Raw genomic sequence first — 21904 nt, 5'->3', positions numbered from 1 at the left:
GCAAGAGGCAGACTCCACAGATCTTTTAGAGGACATTCCTTTGAAGGCTCCTTTTCAGCCTATCAGGATTGCAGGATACATGGAGATGGGTAGAGACTCACAGTGGTATCTTGATCCAGACCCCGTTCTCTTGGCTATTGGATCTTGGAGGCTTTGGCTGTATGGAGGTTCCCCTATTAGATCCTTGCAGTGGGATACAGGGGAATGGGAGTGGATAGTTGCAGGGCACGGAGAGAAGAGCATCCCTTTCTTTCGTTACTCGGTCAGAAATGCCAGGAGATTCCAGCTCAGTTATAGGGGCTGGAGGCCCTCTAGAGCTCCTCATTGGGATACTTTCAGATTTCAGCAGAGATGCAAAAAAACTTTTGGAGGAGGCTTTGGAAATCCCTCAGGAATAGGAAAATCATGTTATTCATCTGGCTTACTATTCATGGAGGGATTGCAGTGAACCTGTGGAGATCCAAGTTCAGGGCTAACCCTACATGTCCTCGATGCCACTCAGCAGTTGAGTCAGTGCAGCACTGCCTTTGGGAGTGCACTCAGGCGAGGACGGTTTGGAAGGGTGTTGCTAGGATACTTTGCACTTTTCATAGAGCACCCTTCTTCATGACTTGGGGATCAGTTGCTTGGTTGTCACTCACTGGTCCACAGGCTTTCTTTGAGGGACATGACACGGACACAAAGCCCTTGAAGGATGAAACAAAAGTTCGAAAGATATCTAACGTTTTGTACATCATACATAATATGAATACAAATATAAATAAATAAGAATATAAATAACCATGAATGTGTGCATACAATGTGTGTGTGTGTGTATCTATTGATTTATAATTACAGATGTACACATAGCTATATGATAGATATATACACATATTTGAAGTTGACTTCTGAAAGGACGCTTCTAGGTGAAACATGTGGTGCAATTTTTCTTTTTCAGCGTGGCATGAGTTTGGAAGGATTTTTTAATGCATTTCAGTTGGTATGACTCTGCTTCAGCCTTTAGCGCCGTGTTTGTGCATTTTGGCCTATTTTCAGCTTTGCGTGCATCTGATACAAATGGAATTGTGTATTTTATGTCAGATCCAGTTTAAATGTTGAGCATTCAGTAACACGCAGGTAGTTTGTAATTTGCATCCAAGAAGGGCTACTTTTAATATGCCACGGCAACTGTTTATGCTTGCAAGGCTGTATGCATATTTCATCTTTGTGCTTTGCAAAGCACTTTGTGACAAGAGCAAGTGCAAGATAACGTGTGGCTGCACTTCTGCATCTGGGAAGTCAGGCTCTTTGTATGCTGTAGTAATAGAGTCATTTTTCAGTTTACAACTAGAAAAGGCTGATTTTTTATGTGGCATGGATCCCATGTCACTCATCGATGCTTGCAGGGATTCATATAGTGAATGATGCACCTCTTTGCATTATATTTCAGCTTATTGCTTAGCAAAGCACATTGTGATTTGGAATTTCACTTTGAAAGACCATTGCTGCTTTGTAATGATGCTTTGCGGTTTTTAGTTAAAAAGCACTGCAATACTGCAGGGAATTCTGGCATGGAGCTGCAGCTTCAACACAAAGATAAAAGTGAACAGCTCCTCCATAAGAATCATAGCACAAGAGACTCCCACACAGCCACAAAGTAAGGGTCCCTGTGGGGGATGGACTGAAAGCAGCAAGAGACGCTCACTCACGCCCTTACCAAACAAAACAGGGGATTTTTTTTTTTTCAAGAAAAGTACTTCATTAAGTACTTTGAATAAAAACTGCAGAGCAAGCTCAAGTGCGGGAGTACATCATGTCAATCATGAGAAAAAACAGCTCAGAATGAGCAAACAAAAATCCCAGGTGGTGGCTGAAAATGCCACCTCATCCCTGAAGGAGAGTCTGAGAAGAAAGGACAATCCTTCCGAACTCTGAGAAAAGCGACCCTCCTAGCAGTAGCAATCCTAGAGGCTCCCTATATGTTTGCCCAAATGGCCATCAAAGTGTGTAGTATTTGCCCAGATACTAGCCATAGTCTGAGATGGGTGAACGTGGGAGTCCTCCAAAGCCTCTGTACATCTGGCTCTCCAAATATGCCATGCTGTGATACTAGCTAGAATCTCCCAAGATGTGGGGGAGCTCTGAATGGAGTAAACGGAACATCCCGGAGGGAGCATGACTCCACAAGATGTCATCGAACAAAGATGTCTTCATTCCATATATCCTTACATGTACACCCTAGTAGATATCAGAATTAAACCCCAAACATGGCTTCTAATTTCAAAAACTTGTAGGAACAAAGCTGAAAGAACAAGTTTGATACCATCCATTCCAATCTTCCGTCCACAAAACTGGCTTTCCACGATCATTTGGTCTGAAGCCATCACAATAGAACCCATTGCAAGCATTTATCTGCAAGATGAAAAAAACTGGAGAAGAGTTAGATTGGCTGCTGAAAAAAGCTACCAGATTGCAAAGATTAGCTAATTTTGAAAATGTAATAAAACCTTTCACAAAACTCTACTGCATAATAAAAGTCAGAAAACAGACAATTACCAAAAACAGATACAAAGCCCACATGAAACGCAGCAGTTTTCAGAATTGCCGCTTACCATATTGGAGGGTGCATCATTTTGTTGGCACATGACCCAAGGAACACCTATATCTAGGCTCTGAGCTAGTGTAGCTGCCCATTTCACATATTGTCTCCCACCCTCACCAAACGAATGTTCAATATTACCATATTCGTTTTCTATCTGCATTGTAAAGATCAAAACGTCTTTAAGCCTAAAAAATAAGTTTAGCATTTGAAACTCGTTGAAAGCTGTCATTAAAATACATAACCTGTGCCATAATTATTGGACCACCCTGCCAGGCGAAGAGTCTCTTTCCTTTCATGAGATTCACAACTTTCTGAACAAATGTAGACATCTCCTCCTACACCAATAAATATCAAAATATTCCAGATTAAACATGACCATCCACTGTAAACAAGACAATTTCAGTTAAATCATATTGTTTTTCTTGCAATCTCAGATCTTATCCCCTTGGTTCAATTACAGCTCCTCCCCTTACCTGAAACATGGCTTCTACTAGAACTGCTAACAATGACTAATTTAGGGAAGATTTAGACACTGTTTTAGCAGAATTAACAGAAAAGAAGTAGAGGGATAGGTTTAGGTCTCTCTTACCTGAAGAAGGCATGGGGATCAGCAGTTCCCATGTGGCTGGCAAGCCTTATCTTGGTGTCCTTCTTTGCATGTGCCACCTATGGCTGATGCTTAGGAAGTGGCAACAATCATAGAGTCAAGTCAGATTGCATTCACTGATGGAGCTTTGGCCCAACTAGAGCGACAATGCATTCATATACCCGTCCAGGACCGCTCGATGAAGGGTGGTTGTTTGATACAATATTGAGGCCGACAACCATGTAAGCAATACCCTTCTGAGGGAGTGATCTCTCACCAATTGATTTGAGGAGATTCGAGAGGCTACAAGTAATTATTGGATCTCGGATGATTAAGAGTAACCCCTCAGTCCCCAATCAGATGGTACAGGAAAAGGTACCATTCTCAAGAAGACAGTTAAGGTCGGGCATCGAGATTGGACCAAAAAATCCTCCAAGTGGTGTGGGCTTACAATATTTCCTTGTGTAAGGCATTAAATGCATATGGCCCGTAGAAATTGAGATTCTCGTGCTTCAACAACCGAGCCCTATCTTATTGCCAACTGTTGATCTAGATGAGGTCGAGATGTTCGAAGTTTTCACAGACAAGCAAGCCCTAGTCAAATCTTACGGGCATGCATTCATAGACATGGACAAGATACATGATCTTGACATTTATGATGGTTTGGACAAATGGCCCTTCTCAAGTGGACTCGTTTTCCACATAGGGGGGGCTCCACCGTAGCTGACTACCTCATGGAATTCCCTGCCTTCAACTCGCACTTCACCTATCTCTTCTTTAGTATATCAATCACACCCACTCCACTCGCCCTAAGGAATACGTTGCTCATATCACCACGGAGTGAAACTTGCTCAATGCCGGGATCACAGAGACGAGTCACTTTTGAATTACAAAGAACAACTACTGTCTCAACAACCCTCTTTACATCTAGGTGGCATACCCTATAAATCCTACTTTCCCGCCAACGGTCATCCCCACGACTTGTGATGATGCCGCTAAGAGACGTTTAGCGACTGACTACTAGCTCCCTATGGCAGTGGTCCTAACTTGATTATGCGGCATGGCCATAAAGGCTTGACAGGAGCAGTTCCGACTAGGGGTCAGAGACCGCAGTGTTACCGAAGACGGACCTACTGGAGGTGGGCTGGTTGGACCGCGGTAACTCTTTGGCACACCTGAGGGACAGATGACAATCTGCCGAACCATCACAAGGCCTGATTAATGAAGTCAAATGCCTACTTGGGGATCTAAAGAAATATATACATCATAAGAGGCAATACCAAGGCTGAGAAGGAACTTTTGCACCGACTTCGCTCCAAAATGTCCCTCCATCTCTGCTAGGAGTGCCAAGGGGTATATTTTGTGGCCATCCTTGAGCCATCAAAGGCAAAGTGAGAACCCATTCTTGTGAGGAGATACACCCCACCGCTGGCAACGCGAAGGTCGCCCCATATCAGCTGGGTCACAAATGTATCAGACTCAGGATGGATGGGGGTGGTGCTCCATGATAGTGTGGCTGCTACAAGGAGCCTTGTGCACTGCAACCAATCTTGAACAAGGGCGGGCTCTGTGTTGAGCTTGGTGAAAGTGTTGTAGATCACCATGTGCACGTAGATGAGAGGCTTGCAAGAAAGCAAGGGCTATGAGAAGCGAGAGAATGAGCAAGCTAAAGAGGAGAGATGTGGAAGATGGCGAAGGTGAACGTGCAAGCCCAAGCAATAGCAAAGTGAGCAAGAAGTGAGCAAGTGAAGGCGACGAATGTTGCGCACGAGGTGATAGGGAAGGCATGGAGAGGGCATGCAAAAGCCTGATGACTAAAGTTAGAAATTCGCACCGCACGAACTACAGTTACCTTTGCCTTGAAAATAGTGTGGGCTCCCACTAATGATGACTCACAATAACTTCCACACGTGCTGATGTGACAGTTGTTGCTTCCAACTGCTCCTCAAGAAATGGGTAAGGCGCATGGGGCCAAAATAGGGCCTAAGGCGATAGGCATTAACTAGCTTCTTAAATGTATCACCTTGTAACGTGCCTGATAAAAATGTGCCATCATAGAATCGATGGACAATCCAATACAGTCCTGGCCACTCGAGCTTTAGCTTGCCGGAGAAAGGCCTTGCCGAGACTGAAACAAGAGCACTACGCCCTCCTCTTCGAAGACTCAACGTTTGGCGTGCCGGTCTACCCACTTCTTCCCATGGCGTTGTACTACATTGGAGACATAAGTAATTGGTTCATCCGATGCGTAAGGACTCAGTCACTTCAACAAAGCGATCCGGAGACTCAGAACCAAGAACTCCATGGGCACTATTGCCTCAATGCCATAAACATTTTGAAAGGGGTGAGGCCAGTAGTGACTTTGTATGGGGTATGGAAGCCCCAAAGGGCGGAATATAACTTTTGATCCCAGTCAGTCCAAATCTCATTTACTACCTTCTTCAAGACTTTCTGGATGAGCCTGTTGGATGATTCCCCTTGACAATTTGCTTGAGCATAGTAAATAGTGGAGACCTTATGGATAATCATGTGGGAGGGGGCTGCGTAGAGGGTGGCAGGAGGGGGCGCGAGTGCGTGGAGAGAAGGTGAGGGACTTGCCGCAAGAGGCTGGCCGCTAGGAGCTGGTGAGGGGAGGGGAGTGCTCGGAGAGGATGGGGAGGAGAGGGCTTGATGGAGAGGATGAGGAGACACCTGGAAGGAAGGAGAAGCCGAAGAAGGAGGTGATGGAGGAAGCAGATGGAGGAGAAGCTGGAGGGAGGAGATGTTGCAAGCAAAAGGAGGCGTGCAAGGATGGGAGCGATGGAACTGATGGAGGAGAGGAGGGGATAAGAGGAAGGAAAGTTTACCAAAGAGCAAGAAAGCTAACATTAGCAGGGTGCTGAATAGCCCGTAAGAGTGTGAGGGCTACTATGGGGAGAGCGGCAGAGGGAAGCCATGGAGGAGGGGGGGAGAGAGAGAGAGAGAGAGAGAGAGAGAGAGAGAGAGAGAGAATCTAAAGGAAGCAAATCCTCCAAAAAGTTAATCTGCTAAAATTAGCAAAGGTGCTAAAAATAGCGTGGAAGCCCAATCGCTCTGTGGTGGTGGTGGGGAGACAAGAGGTGGAAAGAGAAGGTTTTTGTAAGAGAGAGGTGGGGGTGGGACATAGGGTGGAAAGAGAAGGTGTGTGTAAGAGAGAGATGGGGGAGTGACATAGGGTGGAAAGAGAAGGTGGTTGTAAGAGAGAGGTGGGGTGGGACATAGGGTGGAAAGAGAAGGTGTGTGTAAGAGAGAGGTGGGAGAGAGACAAAGGGTAGAAAGAGAGGGTGTTTGTAAGAGAGAGGTGGGAGAGAGACAAAGGGTAGAAAGAGAGGGTGTTTGTAAGAGAGAGGTGGGATGGGACAGAGGGTGGAAAGAGGAGATGTTTGTCAACAGAGAGAGGTGGGGGAGTGACATAGGGTGAAAAGAGAAGGTGTTTGTAAGAGAGAGGTAAGATGGGACAGAGGCAAAAAGAGGTGTTTGTAAGAGAGAGATGGAGCGGGGACAGACGGTAGAAAGATAAGGTGTTTGTAAGAGAGATGGAGGAGTGACATGGGGTGAAAAGAGAAGGTGTTTATAAGAGAGAGGTGGGATGAGACAGCCGGTGGAAAGAGGAGGTGTTTGTAAGAGAGAGATAGGGGAGTGACAGAGAATGGAAAGAGAAGGTATTTGTAAGAGAGGGATGGGACAGAGAGTGGAAAAGAGAAGGTGTGTAAGAGAGAGGTGGGAAGGGGACAGAGGGTGAAAAGAGAAGGTGTTTGTAAGAGAGAGGTAGGAGAGTGACACGAGGTGAAAAAAGAAGGTGTTTGTAAGAGAGAGATGGGAGATTGACATGAGGTGGAAAGAGAAGATGTTTGCAAGAGAGAGGTGGGATGGGACAAAAGGTGAAAAGAGAAGGTGTTTATAAGAGAGAGGTGGGAGAGTGACATGGGGTGGAAAGAGAAAGCATTTGTAAGAGAGAAATGGGGGAGTGACATGGGATGGAAAGAGAAGGCGTTTGTAAGAGAGAGGTGGGGGAGTGACATGAGGTGGAAAAAGAAGGTGTTTGTAAGAGAGAGATGGGATGGGACAACGGGTGGAAAGAGAAGATGTTTGTAAGAGGTGGGGGAGTGACATGCGGTGGAAAGAGAAGGTATTTGTAAGAGAGAGGTGGGATGAGACAGAGGATGGAAAGAGAAGGTGTTTATAAGAGAGGTGGGGAGGGGACAGAGGGTGAAAAAGAGAAGATGTTTATAAGAGAGAGGTGGGCGAGTGATATGGGGTGGAAAGAGAAGGTGTTTGTAAGCGAGAGGTGGGATGGGACAGAGGGTGAAAAGAGAAGGTGCTTGTAAGAGAGGTGGGGAAGTGACATGGATGGAAAGAGAAGGTGTTTGTAAGAGAGAGATGGGATGGGACTGAGGGTGGAAAGAGAAAGTGTTTGTAAGAGAAAGGTGGGAAGGGGACAAAGGGTGGAAAGAGAAGGTGTTTGTAAGAGAGAGGTGAACGTAGGACACAGGGCGGAAAGAGAAGGTCTCCTTCGGAGAGAGACAGTGACACCCAGAGGGAAAGAGAAGGTCCCATTAAGAGACACCAAGACACGGCTCCACGTAGAGAGAGAAGGTGAAGAAGGTGACACTAGAAAGGAGAGGTGCCATTTAGCGAGAGAAAGTGACACTAGGTTGGAAAGACAAGGTTTCACGTAGAGAGAGAAGGTGACAGTGGAAAGGGGAGGTCCCATGAAGAGAGAGAAAGTAACACCAAGTGTCAAGAGGAAGTGGCATTTAGACAGAGAAATGGCAACCGGGTAGAAAGAGAAGGTGACACTGGAGAGAGAAGACCTTTTGTAGAGAGAGGTGGTAACAAAACATCAAGGTATATACAAGCGTGAGGAGGAAATTTCCTCATTGAACATGGTATTTCTTGACTCGTGATCCATTCACTGGGGCAGGTAGGAGTCTGCCTTCCAAAGTGGCCAAGTAAACCCCTCCGCTTGGGAGAATCTTGGCTATGAATCAAGTAAACCCCTCTGCTTGGGAGAATCTTGGCTATGAAAAAGGGCCATGTCCAACCACTTACAAACTTAGGCCTTTGTTCGAGAAACTTACTGGAATACAATAGTACCAAATCACCAACTTTGAACTCCTGCTTCCTGAGGTTTCGATCATGCCATGCTTTCTGTCGTTTTTTTTTTACAGAAAAGAGTGATATATTCCATTCAAAACAAATCATACAACAGGTGGGAGAGAAAGTACTCTATCCCTAGCCTCAACAATATGGCAAAAGAGCCATGGAGGTGGTCTAAAATGCCACAACATCCCAAAAGGGGTCTAGTGAAAAAATAAAGAGCAGTCCCATGTCCTCATGAAGGATATAAGTCTCCCACGAGCTGCCAAAGAGGTGCATGTACACCGCTCCCACTGACTCCTGAGAGTAAAGATAATCTCCGCCCAAATGGAAGCAAGAGTGTCAGCCTCCGTGCATAAATGGCCCCCAAGGAAAAAGAACATCGCGAACACCATATCCGCCATAGGGTAATGCTGGAAATCACCTCCCAGGCTGACCCTTCAGCTGAAGTAGGCATGGACTCCTGAGCTGGTACCGGTACCAAAAGTAAATCCTGCTGCTCCATGATGCTGGCTTGCACTTCTTGAGCGAAGACTGCTTCATGTCAATGCTCTACCAAGGCCTCCAAATCCCATAAGCATTCCATTGTACAAGCTTCAAAGTTGTCATCCTTGTCCCAAAGCACCCAGTGGGTGTCAAGATGAAATTCATAAGGCATGATGGCCTCCAAGCCATAGACCATCTCGAAGGGTGAGTACCCAATATTCACCTTGTATGCCGTTCAGTAGGCGAATAAAGCAGCTGGAAGTATGTCATCCCAATCTGCTAAACAACTAAGGCAAAGACGATGCATGATCCTGCACATTGTTCGATTGGAGCTCTCAGCTAGACCATTGGCACTATAGGGAGAGAAAAATTTGTAAACTATTTGTAACATGTTGACTAGGGCAGCAATGGTATTGTTTAGGAAATGAGATCCCCGATCACTCATCAATTCGACAGGACAGCCAAACCTAGAGATGATCTGGTCACATAAAAATGTGGCTACAACCTGGGCTGTGCAGTTTTTGACTGCCTTGGCTTCTACCCATTTGGTTCCATAGTCAGCAGCGAGTAGAGCATACTTGTTCCCTCGGCGTGTGGCAAGAGAGATGAGCCCTATGAAATCCAATCCCCAATGATAGAAGGGGATCACTAGAGTGAATGGTTTAAGAGGAAGGTACTCGCGCCTTGTAGGCTTGGGGCCTGCTCGTTGACATGAGTCACATCGGGCCACATGAGTATGGCAGTCGCGGAAGAGTTTGGGCCACCAGAACCCAGCATGCATGGTCTTTCAAGCAGTAGCATCCGGGGCCATATGCCCTCCGCCTATGCCAACGTGTGCCTCTTCAAGAATTGATTGTGTCTCATGGGGAAGCACACACCGTCTCAAGATGTGGTCCCTCCCGAGTTTGTACAACTGACCTACAATCAACTTGAAAGGAGCATTCTCTATCACTGGCTGAGATGTAGAGTCAGTAGGTGTTGCGTTCCTTTAACACCTCGGTGCCTGTCTGAGCATTCCCTTGTAAGGTAAGCCTTCCACCTCATAAGTGGTTCCAAGAAGGTCTTCAATGGAGGGGTGGTCGGCTTCTGATGAGTAAAGGTCAAGTAGAGTAAGGTCAACCATGTCCTCATCTCCATATCCGGTGTGCACCCTATGTCTCCCCAAGACATCAAGCTTTTGGTGTTGATCCCGCTCAAGATCAGCAATGTCTGTGTCAGTGTCTTCCAAAGCACCATCACCATCAATTCCAGATGGCTTGCATCAAGTGGCTTCACATGCTTTCCACATGGGGAAGGCTTCAGTGTTGTGGACTACATCATGGGATCCCCTGGCTTCACATCTCGCATCACTGACTTTACCGTAGCACCTCTCCCTCCAAAGGCTGATCATACCTATCTTTTCTTTAGCATTTCTACCCCCTGCCGCACAGCACTTTCTACCCTGTTGAGTTCTTACTCCACCTACCATGATATACGCTTTGATCGCGATCACTCACCTACTTACTTTGGCCGTCTGTACATACTTCTCGCATACATTCACTTTATACCCCTATTAGAGGACCGTGCTGCCCTAGTCACCAGCTCACTACACAAGGCTGCTCTTCACGCCTTCCCCCACACCACCCGCCCACCACCCCTTGAAACCGTACCCTGTAATAGCTGGTACGACGATGAGTGTAAGGCTTTACGCCGTCAGCTCAGATTCAAATCCAAAAACAATCTTCCGAGCGAACCAGAGACGCTAAGCGAGTACCATCAAGTGGTAGGCAGGAAGAAACTTGACTTTCCGCGCTGGAACGAGGAGGAGCTACTGAACATTCTGTTCAGTAATAACTCTAAGGACTTTTGACAGAGATTTCTAGAGGGACGGTCCCCCTCACCACTCACTGACACTCAAGTGTGGTTTGATTATGCACGCACACTCTATGATATCCCAAATCAGCCAGTCCCTAACCTATCACACATGCCACGTCCCACATCCTGCACCCTCTTCACTAGAGAGGGGGGGGGGGGGGGGGGGGGGGGTAAAGGATGCCGTAATGAAACTTCATAATGGCCGAGTGAAGGATCACGAGGGACTATGCACTGAGTTCATTGCATATGGGATTAACCTCTTAGCCCCGATCTTAGCAAAGCTATTCAATGAAGCTGTTTGCTTGGGGTTTCCACGCACCTGGACCATTAACACTATCTCACCCATTCACAAGGCAGAGGATCCCGTGAGCCCGAAGAACTACAGAGAGCAGCAAGACAAGCCGGTTTTAGGCGGGATCATGGACCACATTCTTGCGCTCAGATGTATCATCGAGGAGGTGAGGGCACGGAAGCAGAGGGTTTATTGTTGCTTTGTGGATTTCCACAAGGCATTTGACACGGTTCTGAGAGCCCGCCTCATACGACGCCTAAAGGATTTGGGTTATGACCAGGAGATCATTTGGGCTGTCATGGCACTTTATGAGCGAGTTTCAGACAGAGTCCGGACAGGATCTGGATGGACAGACAAGATCATGAGCACTATCGGGGTCAAACAAGGGTGTCCATTATCACCTACCTTGTTTGGCCTCTACATTGACAAGAGCTCGAGACAATGACGCAAAAACAGGGGGGGTAGGTTGCTCTCTTGCGGGCATGCTGATCCAGATACTGCTTTACTTAGATGGCGTGGCTCTCTTGTCTTCCTCAGCAGAGGGGCTCCAGAGACACCTTGACGCACTACAGTCCTTTTGTGAGTCTCATGATTTGAAGGTCAACCTGGGTAAAACAAAGATTATGATCTTCAATACGTCTCGAACCGTTATGCGCCAGGAGCAGTTCGCATTTGATGGGCCCCCTGTTGAGGTAGTTTCATCATACACTTATCTTGGTGTCATCTTTTCCGGACCCATCTTCGCTATGAGACCCGCGATGCATGCACGTCTGAGCAGAGGATATGCTTCATTGGCTAGACTAGAGAGGCAGTGCCTCCGCTCTCACTTTCAAGATCCACGGACCAAAGGGTTGCTTTTTGACTACTTGGTCCGCCCAACAGGGATGTATGGCAGTCCATGCTCTATCTCCTTAGCTGTTGAGGATAGCCGTTGCGTCGCTATCTCTCTTGATGGCATTGGCGACCTCCTGACTCGCAAGCCTCTTCTAGTCAGGGTGGTGTAAATACTCCATGTGCATGTGAGCTGAATCACCGCACCACTGAACCAATGTACACGTCTTCACCATGTGCAACTGTTAATGCCCTGACTGCTCCATGTGCGCAGCTCTCGATGAGATCAGCTTTGGCATGGTAATCCTGGGTTAACCTATGGTTGACATGTGTCGACTTGTGGTTGACATGTGTCGATGCATGGTTGCCTTGGATATGGTCCTGGGTGAACCTATGGTTGACATGTGTCGACGCATGGATGACATGTGATGTCATGTGGTTGACATGTGTTGACACATGGTCAACATGTGGTCAACGCCTGACGACGACAACTACTTGGGGTGTCTCTATGAAGGGGGGAGTGTAAGGGAAGAGAGCAAGAGAATGAGAGTGAGAGAGAGTGACACTCTAGTGCGGGTGTGAAGAATGATGAGCCACACCACAAACTCACTTATGTTTTATTAGGATTAGGTTTACCCTATGACTGTCTTAAGACAGTCATAGGTGTCCTATCTTTAAATGAAGGGTTGGCAATGTGCCTTTACCCCAACAACCTCCCACCTAAAGGCCAATGTGCCTAAAAGGGAGAAAAGAATACAAAATTACAGCAATATACAGTTACTGTATACAAGACCATAAAGTAAGAATGGTCTCATCCTAATCCCATGATGTGGCGGCAATATGCAAACCGCTCTGTAGGCAAGCTCTTAGTGAGCAAATCTGTAGGATTATCATCAGTATGCACTTTCACAAGCTCAAGTCGCTTGTCTTCCAGTACCTCCCTGATGAAATGATATTTCACTTCTATGTGCTTGGTCTTCTGATGAAAGACCGGATTCTTTGCCAACATGATAGCACTCTGACTATCACAATGCAAAACTGGCATATCTCCTGTAAGGCCCAAATCTCCCACCAGCCGAGTAAGCCATATTGCTTCCTTGCAGGCCTCAGTGGCTGCAACATATTCAGCTTCTGTGGTTGACAGTGCAACGCATTTCTGCAACCGAGACACCCAAGATATAGCACCTCCTGCAAATGTGAAAATATAACCGGTAGTAGACTTCCGGTTATCTGCATTCCCTGCATAGTCTGAATCTGTAAAACCATGCACCAATGCATCCTGCCTACCATGACATATGCACAAGTCTTTGGTACCTTTGAGATACCTCAAGACACCTTTCACTGCTTCCCAATGCCTCTTGCCTGGATTTGCCATATACCTGCTGATGACTCCCACCGCAAAAGCAATATCCGGACGAGTGGCAACCATGGCATACATCAAAGATCCAACTGCAGATGCATACGGAACCTTGGCCATTTCAGCCTTATCATCATCTGATATGGGGCTGTCCTTACTGCTGAGTTTTAAATGTGGAGGCAAAGGGGTACTAATAGACTTCCCCCCCTCCATTTTAAACCTCTGCAGTACTTTGTCAATATACTCTTTCTGTGACAGAAACAAAAGTCCCTTGGACCTGTCACGAGTAATACGCATGCCAAGAATATGATTTGCATCACCCAAGTCTTTCATGTCAAAAGACTTATGCAGTTGTTTCTTCAAAGCACTAATCTCATGCTGAGATTTACTGGCAATAAGCATGTCATCCACATATAGAATGAGTAGCATCAAACTGCCATCCTTTGCCCGTTTGGTGTACAAGCAATGATCGGTCTCACACCGATGATACCCTTGGGACTGCATGAAGGCATCAAACTTCTTGTACCATTCCCTTGGCGCCTGCTTGAGTCCATACAAGCTCCTCTTGAGCTTACACACAAGCTGCTCTTTCCCTTTAACAGCATATCCCTCTGGCTGACTCATATAGATCTCATCATGAAGATCTCCGTGAAGAAAAGCTGTCTTCACATCCATCTGACATAAATCCATGTCGTGATGAGCAACAAGAGCTAACACTGCTCTCAAAGTAGTCATCTTGACTACAGGGGAAAAGATCTCATCAAAGTCAATGCCCTTCTCCTGCTTAAATCCCTTGGCAACCAATATGGCCTTATACCTTGGTAAAGCATTTGAATCCACTTTGACTTTGTAAACCCACTTGCATGGCAAAACCTTTCTGCCTGCAGGTAGCTGCACCAAGTCCCATGTATCATTCTGAAGTAGGGAGTCCATTTCTGACTGCATGGCTTTCTCCCACTTCTTTTTCTCTGTTCTTCCCATAGCTTCCTTGAAGCTGGAAGGCTCACCACAATCTGTCAGCATGATAAAATCAGCCACATTATTGGCTCCTGGAACAAACCTGGCAGGAGGCCGTTGTGCACGGGTGCTCCTCCTAACAAAATGTTCCGGATTAGGCTGCTGTCCAGCCTGTTCTTCATGCATGACGGGTGGCTGTACCACCATATCTGGTTGTTCTACAGCCCCATCTGTTGGCACATCCAGTGGTGCATCATTGGCAAAATTATCTGGCTGATTTTCAGCCTGTATACCCTCTTGAACAGGGTGATCTGCAGCAGCCTGCTGCTGAATATAAATGGGCATTCTTTGCTGTCCAACATCATCATAAATAACCCTCCTGTATTCCACAGGTTGCACGGGTTCCTTGTGTACACAATCTTCTTTAAAGATGACATCATTGCTGCGTATAATCTTCCGTTTAACGGGATCCCATAACCTGTACCCCATTTCACCTTCGTCACCATAACCCATAAAGATGCATCTGATAGACTTTGGATCCAGTTTGGTGCGTAGATCTTTGCGTACATGGGCAAAGCACTCGCAGCCAAATACACGTAAGTGCTTATATGAGGGTGGCTTGCCAGACCACACCTCCTCTGGCACTTTCAATTCCAAAGCCTTATTTGGTGACCTGTTAATAATGTGAACTGCTGTTTGCACGGCTTCTGCCCAAAAGCCATGGGGTAATGCAGCATAAGACAACATACATCGAACCTTCTCCTGAATAGTTCGATTCATCCGCTCACTTGCACCATTTTCAGATGCATTATGAGGGGCTGTGAGTTCCTGTTTGATGCCCTTAGCTTGGCAAAACTGCACAAAAGCATGTGGCACATACTCACCCCCATTATCGGATCTGAGGCATTTCAGCCTACGACCTGTCCGATTCTCAACCTGAGCGACAAACTTCTTGAAAGCATCTAAGGCATCTCCCTTATGCTTCAAGAAATAGACCCACACCTTACGTGTGGCATCATCAATGAAAGTAATAAAATATTTTGCACCCCCTAGTGATAACTGTGGCATTTCACACAGATCAGTGTGCACTAGATCAAGTGGTGCTCTATTCTGGGGAGTTCTCCTCTTATGAGGAGTGACAGAGTGCTTGCCAAATATACAATGATCACAAGTAGGCAAATCTGAAAAAGAGAGAGGCGGCAGATAACCCAAACGTGACAGTTCTTGCATTCCTTTAACAGACATGTGTCCCAACCGGCTATGCCACAATGAAACCTTTGGCAGCTCGGTTATGGCAACAACATGATTACCCACACTCGAAACATAAAGAGGGTACAAGGTATCACTCTTAAAACCCTCAGCCACTACAGTCTGGCCATCAGTAATCACCCATTTGGAATCCCCAAATGTGGTGTGGTAACCACTGTCATCCAATAAGCCAGTGCTAATCAGATTTTTCTTGATTTGCGGCACATGGCGTACACCATCAAGCATAAATGACTGTCCATCAGGAAATACTATCTGTATACTGCCAATCCCTGCAATCTGACATGCATAGTTGTTCCCAAGATGAACAACTCCATGAGTACCTGTGTAGGAAGTAAACCACTCCCTATGAGGAGTAACATGAAAGGAGGCACCTGAATCCAAGAGCCAGGTGTGCATGTCATGGCCATCAATAACCAAAGCATGTGCTAATACAGCAGAGGAGCATAAAACATCATGTATGTCACTGTCACTGTCCTCTGCTGCAACATTCACTGCATCCAAGTCATCTGCCTTGGCCTTGCCTTTGCCTTTGCTTGCATTTCCTACATCCTTTGTTTCAGCCTTCTTGGCTTTCTGATCCCGTATGAACTTGAAGCACTTAGACTTCACATGTCCCTTCTTGCCACAATAAAAGCATTCAATGTCCTTTTTGCCACGGGACTGACTGCGGGATTTGGACTTACTAGCAGATCTCCCCTTCTGCTGAGTCCTGCCTCTGTCCTGTACCTGCAAAGCATTTGAAGACTTGCTGCCCGCATTATTCTTCCTGCTCATCTCCTCCATAAGGAGAGAGCTCTCTACATCAGCATAAATAAGAGTGGCATTCGAGTTTGACAGGGTGGTCTTGAAAGTGTCCCAACTCTCGGGGAGGGTACACAGCAAGAAAGTAGCCTTGAACTCCTCATCAAGGTTCAACCCCTGTGCAATCAGCTGTGTAAAGATAGCATTGAACTCACTCAAGTGTGAGGTCATAGCTGTACCTTCCTTCATGCGAAGATCGACCAGCTTCTTCAGCCAATAAACCTTACTGGCTGAGCTCTTTTGGGCATACAATTCTTCTAGTCTTTGCCATAGACCATAAGAGGTCTTTTCAGCCTGTACATTGAACACAAGAGTGTCTGAAATAGTGAGCATGATAGCTGCCCTCGCGGACAAATCAAGCTCTTCCCAGTCATCAGCTGCCATGTCAGATGGCTTGACACCCTTCACCCTTATGGGCTTAGCAATCTTCTTTAACAGAAGTACATTCAAGCACTGTTCTGCCCATAATGCATAGTTGTGTGCTCCTTCCAGTTTCTTTATGTTCAGAATTGAAGAATCACCTCCCCCTGATGCCATATCAGATGAGGAAAGTGCCTGACTCCCTGGAAGTAAAAAGACTGAATAAAAATTCTGATTTCTCAGAAAAAACCTGCTCTATTCAAGAGCCAGAAGCACTCTCAATGGTGCTGTTTTTTACTGTCAGTAAAATCTGCAGCAAAACAGTAAATGACCCTGCAAGTACTGTACCTTCTGACACACTGTTCTGAGCTCAAAGAGGCATAAAAAACAGTAATTTCAGACTGCTGCAGCTTCTCAACAAGTGCTTAACAGTGCATAATCATCTGACAAAACCACCAACACTGCTGTAAACACTGCTGTACTGACTGTACTGATCACTTCTCCCACCTCAGATGAGGTCTTGCACTGAGTTAAATTGCAGAAACCACTTGACAAACACCCAAAAAACAGTAAATGATCCTTCAGCCTGTCACAAAACCTGCAACAGTAAATGGGATAAATCCCAAGCAATCACCCTTATACCAAGGGGAGAAAATGCATCTGAAGATCTCTGTCGGTAACCCAAGTGCTATCAAACAAAGTCTGGGCAAAAGCCCCTTGATCTGACACCTGAATCAAGTGGAGAACACCTCAACACTGAGGTAGCATGCAATATGAAAATCTCTCTGACACTTGTACCTGACAATGTGCAATGCATAGACTGCCCCTGTGTACTCAGTAACAACACAAATCACAAAGTACAAACACCAAGAAGAAAATCTTTTGAGCACTGTCAACGATGGGCAGTTAGGGACCGAGTAAACTCGATGCGCCCTGACCAAGCGTGGCTCAACTGAGATTTTCAAAGTGTGTACAAAAAATGTGACCTGCAACAAATGTCACCAAATGCACTGCGGAAACAAAGCAAATGTGTGCTCCCCGGCTACACACTGCCTCAAGGCATATACTGCAAACACATCCAGGCAAAAGCCCTTTGAAATGGTCACCCAAAACTGAGAATTGCACTCAGTAAATGCATAGAAGCTTTTGCAAAACAAGCATCTGACCTTCCTGAAAGGCAAGTAACTGCGCAAACACCACCACTGTGGTACAAGTCACCTCAAGCGTGAGTGACACGAGAGTATCTGCTGTATCTCAACAAATGCACAGTATACAGCTGAAATGCTTCAGGAATGTATCAGGAATGCTTCATGTACTGCGCGTACATGCACAAAACAGAGTGCTTCAGCACTATTCCTCTTCCAACAAAAAAAGTGTGTCTGCTGTACCTCTCAGTACCTGCAGAGTACCTGCTGTACTTCTGTCCCTGCAGAGTACCTCCTGTACTTCTGTCCCTGCAGCAGGCACGCTTCCCCCCCAAAAAAAAAAGTCGAGTCTTTGCAGCAAAAGACAAACGAGTCCTGCAGGTGGGTGAAGGACTGCAGGTAGGGGCTGTAGGTGAGTCGCCGTACAGTTGTACGGCAGTCCGTACGACTGTACGGACAGTCCGTACGGCTGCCGTGGAGTAGCGCGACGCTCGAAGAGCTTGCTGCTATGCAGCTATAGCAGCTGCTGTGCAGCTGCCTGATGCAGCTCCGCCCACGCCCGAACGGCTCCCGTGTCCACGAAACAGCCCGCGCCCTAGCTGCGAAATGCGCCGCCGCCCTGCAGCCTGCGATGAAAAAACGCCGCCGCCCTGCAGCCTGCGATGAAAAAACGCCGCCGCCCTGCAGCCTGCGAAAAAACGCCGCCGCCCTGCGATGTCGAGCCCGTCCGTACGACGTACGGCCGTCGTACGTCCGTACGGAAAGGGTAGGCTAGGGAGAGGAGGCTCTGATACCAGTTGAAGGGGGGAGTGTAAGGGAAGAGAGCAAGAGAGTGAGAGTGAGAGAGAGTGACACTCTAGTGCGGGTGTGAAGAATGATGAGCCACACCACAAACTCACTTATGTTTTATTAGGATTAGGTTTACCCTATGACTGTCTTAAGACAGTCATAGGTGTCCTATCTTTAAATGAAGGGTTGGCAATGTGCCTTTACCCCAACACTCTATTGTAACAAGACCCAAAATTTTTATGTTTTTCTGGAATTTTCAGCACGGTGGATTCCCAGTGAACTCTTGGACACATACTTTTGGAGCAGACCCCACATGCTAGAGATGCCTCGCAGCATTGGCATCCATTCAGCATTGCACTTGGGGATGTAGAGAAGCCCAGAGGGTCTGGCATGGGCATAGCACTCTTGCTTGGCAGGGTGAGGAGAGGCACATACTAAATCCTGGGGGACTCGTAGCTTAGCTTACTAAGTCAAGTCCACAAACGCTATATGAGGGAGCAGATTCAGACAGGGCCATTATCATCCTTATGGGAGCCCCTCAGCTTCTCACTCTAATGCAATGCTGCATTCCTTACACAGGCACCAGGCCTCTTCCATAGACTTGGATTGGGAGATTGTCGCCGTCCTCACCGCTTGGCAGACTTGGAGATCCAAATGCGCAGAAGCCCTACCTAGACCTTTGCTTCTCAGTCATGCTCAGCGATCTGGTAGGATATTATACACACTCTCATGGCCACGTGGACCAGAGTTCAAGACTCATGAACTGCAGCCAAGGCCAAGAGGGTGGCGTTCATGAGAGAGTGGGACCATGGTTTATTTTTCACTTACACTGCCACAGGGCCCTCATGGCGCGTCCACTCTCTGGACTGTGCCTCACCTTTTCTCTGCTTGATTTATTAAATGTTTTTTTCCATAGGATCCTTTCTGTTTCCATGTATTTCGGTCACACTTAATGGAAGTTCACTTTTTCCCCCCAAAAAAAAGAGATTTCTGTGATTCATTTTCTCAGACAAAAAGAAAGGAACGACAAACTTTTCACTTTTCCATCCATTCATCATGGTATTACAGCACTTGAACTGAATTATACAGCCTGAAAGTTCCTATGTCATTATATACTTCTTCTACAAATGATCCTATTTGTAAGAGATGGTATAAGCACACAGTTACACCTTTTGATTAAATTCAACTGCCAAAGTACATAATGTAAACGTCTGCAATCAACATCTAATTTGCAAAATTAAGAAAGCTTTGTTCTAAATTGACATGAAAGACTTCATTCCATCAATGGGATTGTAAACTCATGGTGCTATTAAAGGCATGTTTATTTAGTGTGTCAACTTTAAAATTGAGAGGACGGGATGCACCATGAATGCTGTATTATTGGTGCGAAATACAATGCCAGGAATATCGCGCAGCCAGATTGGAAAGCCCCTGCATCCCAATTTATCAATGAGAATCTAGGCCACAGTTGTTTTTGAACAGAAACAGAAATCAAGTTATTTCCCTACTGACACTTGAATTTGCGATACCTTTTTTTTTTTTGGGGGGGGGGGGGGGGGTTGAAAGAGACTTCTATTAAGTATGGAAGAAACAGCAAAGAGCAAAGCACTCAAGGAAGAAATACATCATGCAGAGCATAAGAAACAAGTGGTGAAGTACCACTCAAAATATCTGAGCATGTGCAAATGCTGAGAGAAACCAGGACTGTGGCTGAAGTGCCACACCATGCTAATAAGAGACATGGAGAAGAAAGTACTGCCTCTCCATTCTGAGGGAAAAATCGTCCTTCTGACCAATGCAGACCTAGAAGTCCCCTGCATCCTGGACCAAATGGCCATCAAGATATGTAAAATGTCTGTCCAAACGCTGCCATGGTATGAGCTTGGTGGACCTGGGTGCCATCATAGCCTCTAAACATCTGGATCTTCAAATGTGCCAGGCAGCGATGCTTGCAATAATCTCCCAACTTGTGTCCACTGATGCATGTGCAGGTCTGTACTGAGAGGCAGGACCGGTGTCAAGTAGACAAAACTCTACAAGATGATGCCAAACTGTGATAGCCCAAGAAGAGACTTGACTAGGATCGTTTGGGATGGGATTGCAAGACTTTGGTTCCTCCAGCTTTGTTCTTCAATAAAACAGTTACTCATACAAGCCACTGTGGGCAAAGGGCTTGCTAAGGCCCTTGCTGAATGCTAAGCTAAGCTAAACTAAGCTGATAATCTCAAAACTCAAACTCAGACATGCAAAGCTAGTGCTGCGAAAACAGGACCAGGTGCCATGGTGGCTCTCCGATGAGATGCGAATAGGTCTCATATTTGCGTCTGTCAAGCCATCTCTCATTGTGGCAGGGGGCGTGGTCTTCCTGATCTCTGTATCCGGTGGGCCATATCAAGAGTGACACCTCAGCTCGGACAGTCTCCTCTGAGTAGAGCAGCGATGGGATGGACCTGTACGCCGCTCTACCGTGCATGGTGGTTCCACCGCTCTACGCCGTCTCTGCCCGTTGATCCATGCTGCCCTCATGTCAGCTATTTCCTCCTCCTCTACCCCCACTATGACCTGGGGCTGACTCGAAGCCATAGAAGTGGGTGACATTTTGCTGCACTCGAGATGTCTTCTCTGGCACTGTCGATCATGTCGATTGTATCGATCATTCTAATCATGTTGATCATTCTATCTCCATCAGATAGACCCTCCCTCCTCAAAGAGGCAGTGGTATCATCCTCGGATCTCATAGCAAGCGAGGCAAATGCATAGGAAGTTCTCCTCTATCTCCACCTCCCCCAATGTGCATAGCCTGCAAATGTGTTGCTCTCTAGGTGTGCTTGTGGCTCTCCCTACCTCATCCTCAGCTGATGGGACGACACCTATATCTGCCCGATGGCAATCCTCGCTGTGTCTGAGATCAGTCTGCCCTCTAGATACAAGGGCCTGCCATCCTCTTACACTCTCAAGAAGTGGTCATGGTAGAACTGGACCATGGTGGAGAACTCCTGGTTCCCACCCCAAGTCCATGATGTGTAGAGCTGGAGTAGATCCAACCGTATGATACGGTTGATCTCATCTTGTGGGGCCTGCAAGGACGGGGCATCCAAGCTATACAGAAAGGGGGTTAGGCAGTCCATCTTTTTTTGGGGGGGGCAAAAAAGAGACATCCATTATGTATAAACAAAACCCTTGAGAGCGAGCTCAAACCGGAAATACATGATGCAACATGAGAAAAAAAACTCCTTAGAAAGAGGTGGAAAACAACCAAGGTTAAGGCTGAAAATGCCATCTCAACCCTGTAGTAGACTCAAAAAAGAAGGGGGAACCCCTCCACTCTCTAAAGAACGTAGCCCTCTTAGCAAAAGCTGCGCAAGAGGACCCCTGTCTACTCGCCCAAAGGGCCATCAGTATATGTATATTGTCTGTCCATATATTGGCCAAGTGTGAGAAAAGTGAACTTGGGATCCATCCAACGCCTCTGTGCATC

The 21904-nt window shown here is 46.5% G+C and overlaps 1 protein-coding gene across 1 annotated transcript in view; it reads right to left on the bottom strand.

The window, feature by feature from the left end:
- The window catches only part of LOC147895415 (beta-galactosidase 9-like), a 165324-nt gene that overhangs the window by 121501 nt on the left and 21919 nt on the right, over window positions 1-21904 (bottom strand). Inside the window, exons 4-7 of the mRNA XM_087383347.1 lie at window positions 19791-19857; window positions 2824-2916; window positions 2592-2735; window positions 2303-2391 (exon numbers count right to left, since the gene is read on the bottom strand). Of these exons, the coding sequence (XP_087239473.1) occupies window positions 2303-2391; window positions 2592-2735; window positions 2824-2916; window positions 19791-19857 (393 nt within the window). The remainder of the gene's footprint in view (window positions 1-2302; window positions 2392-2591; window positions 2736-2823; window positions 2917-19790; window positions 19858-21904) is intronic.

This window comes from Dipteris shenzhenensis, chromosome 13, assembly GCF_047967505.1.
Source record: "Dipteris shenzhenensis isolate YYH24624 ecotype China chromosome 13, Dip_SZ_1.0, whole genome shotgun sequence".
Classification (NCBI taxonomy): Eukaryota; Viridiplantae; Streptophyta; class Polypodiopsida; order Gleicheniales; family Dipteridaceae; genus Dipteris; species Dipteris shenzhenensis.
This window is presented reverse-complemented; position numbering and strand designations above follow the sequence as displayed.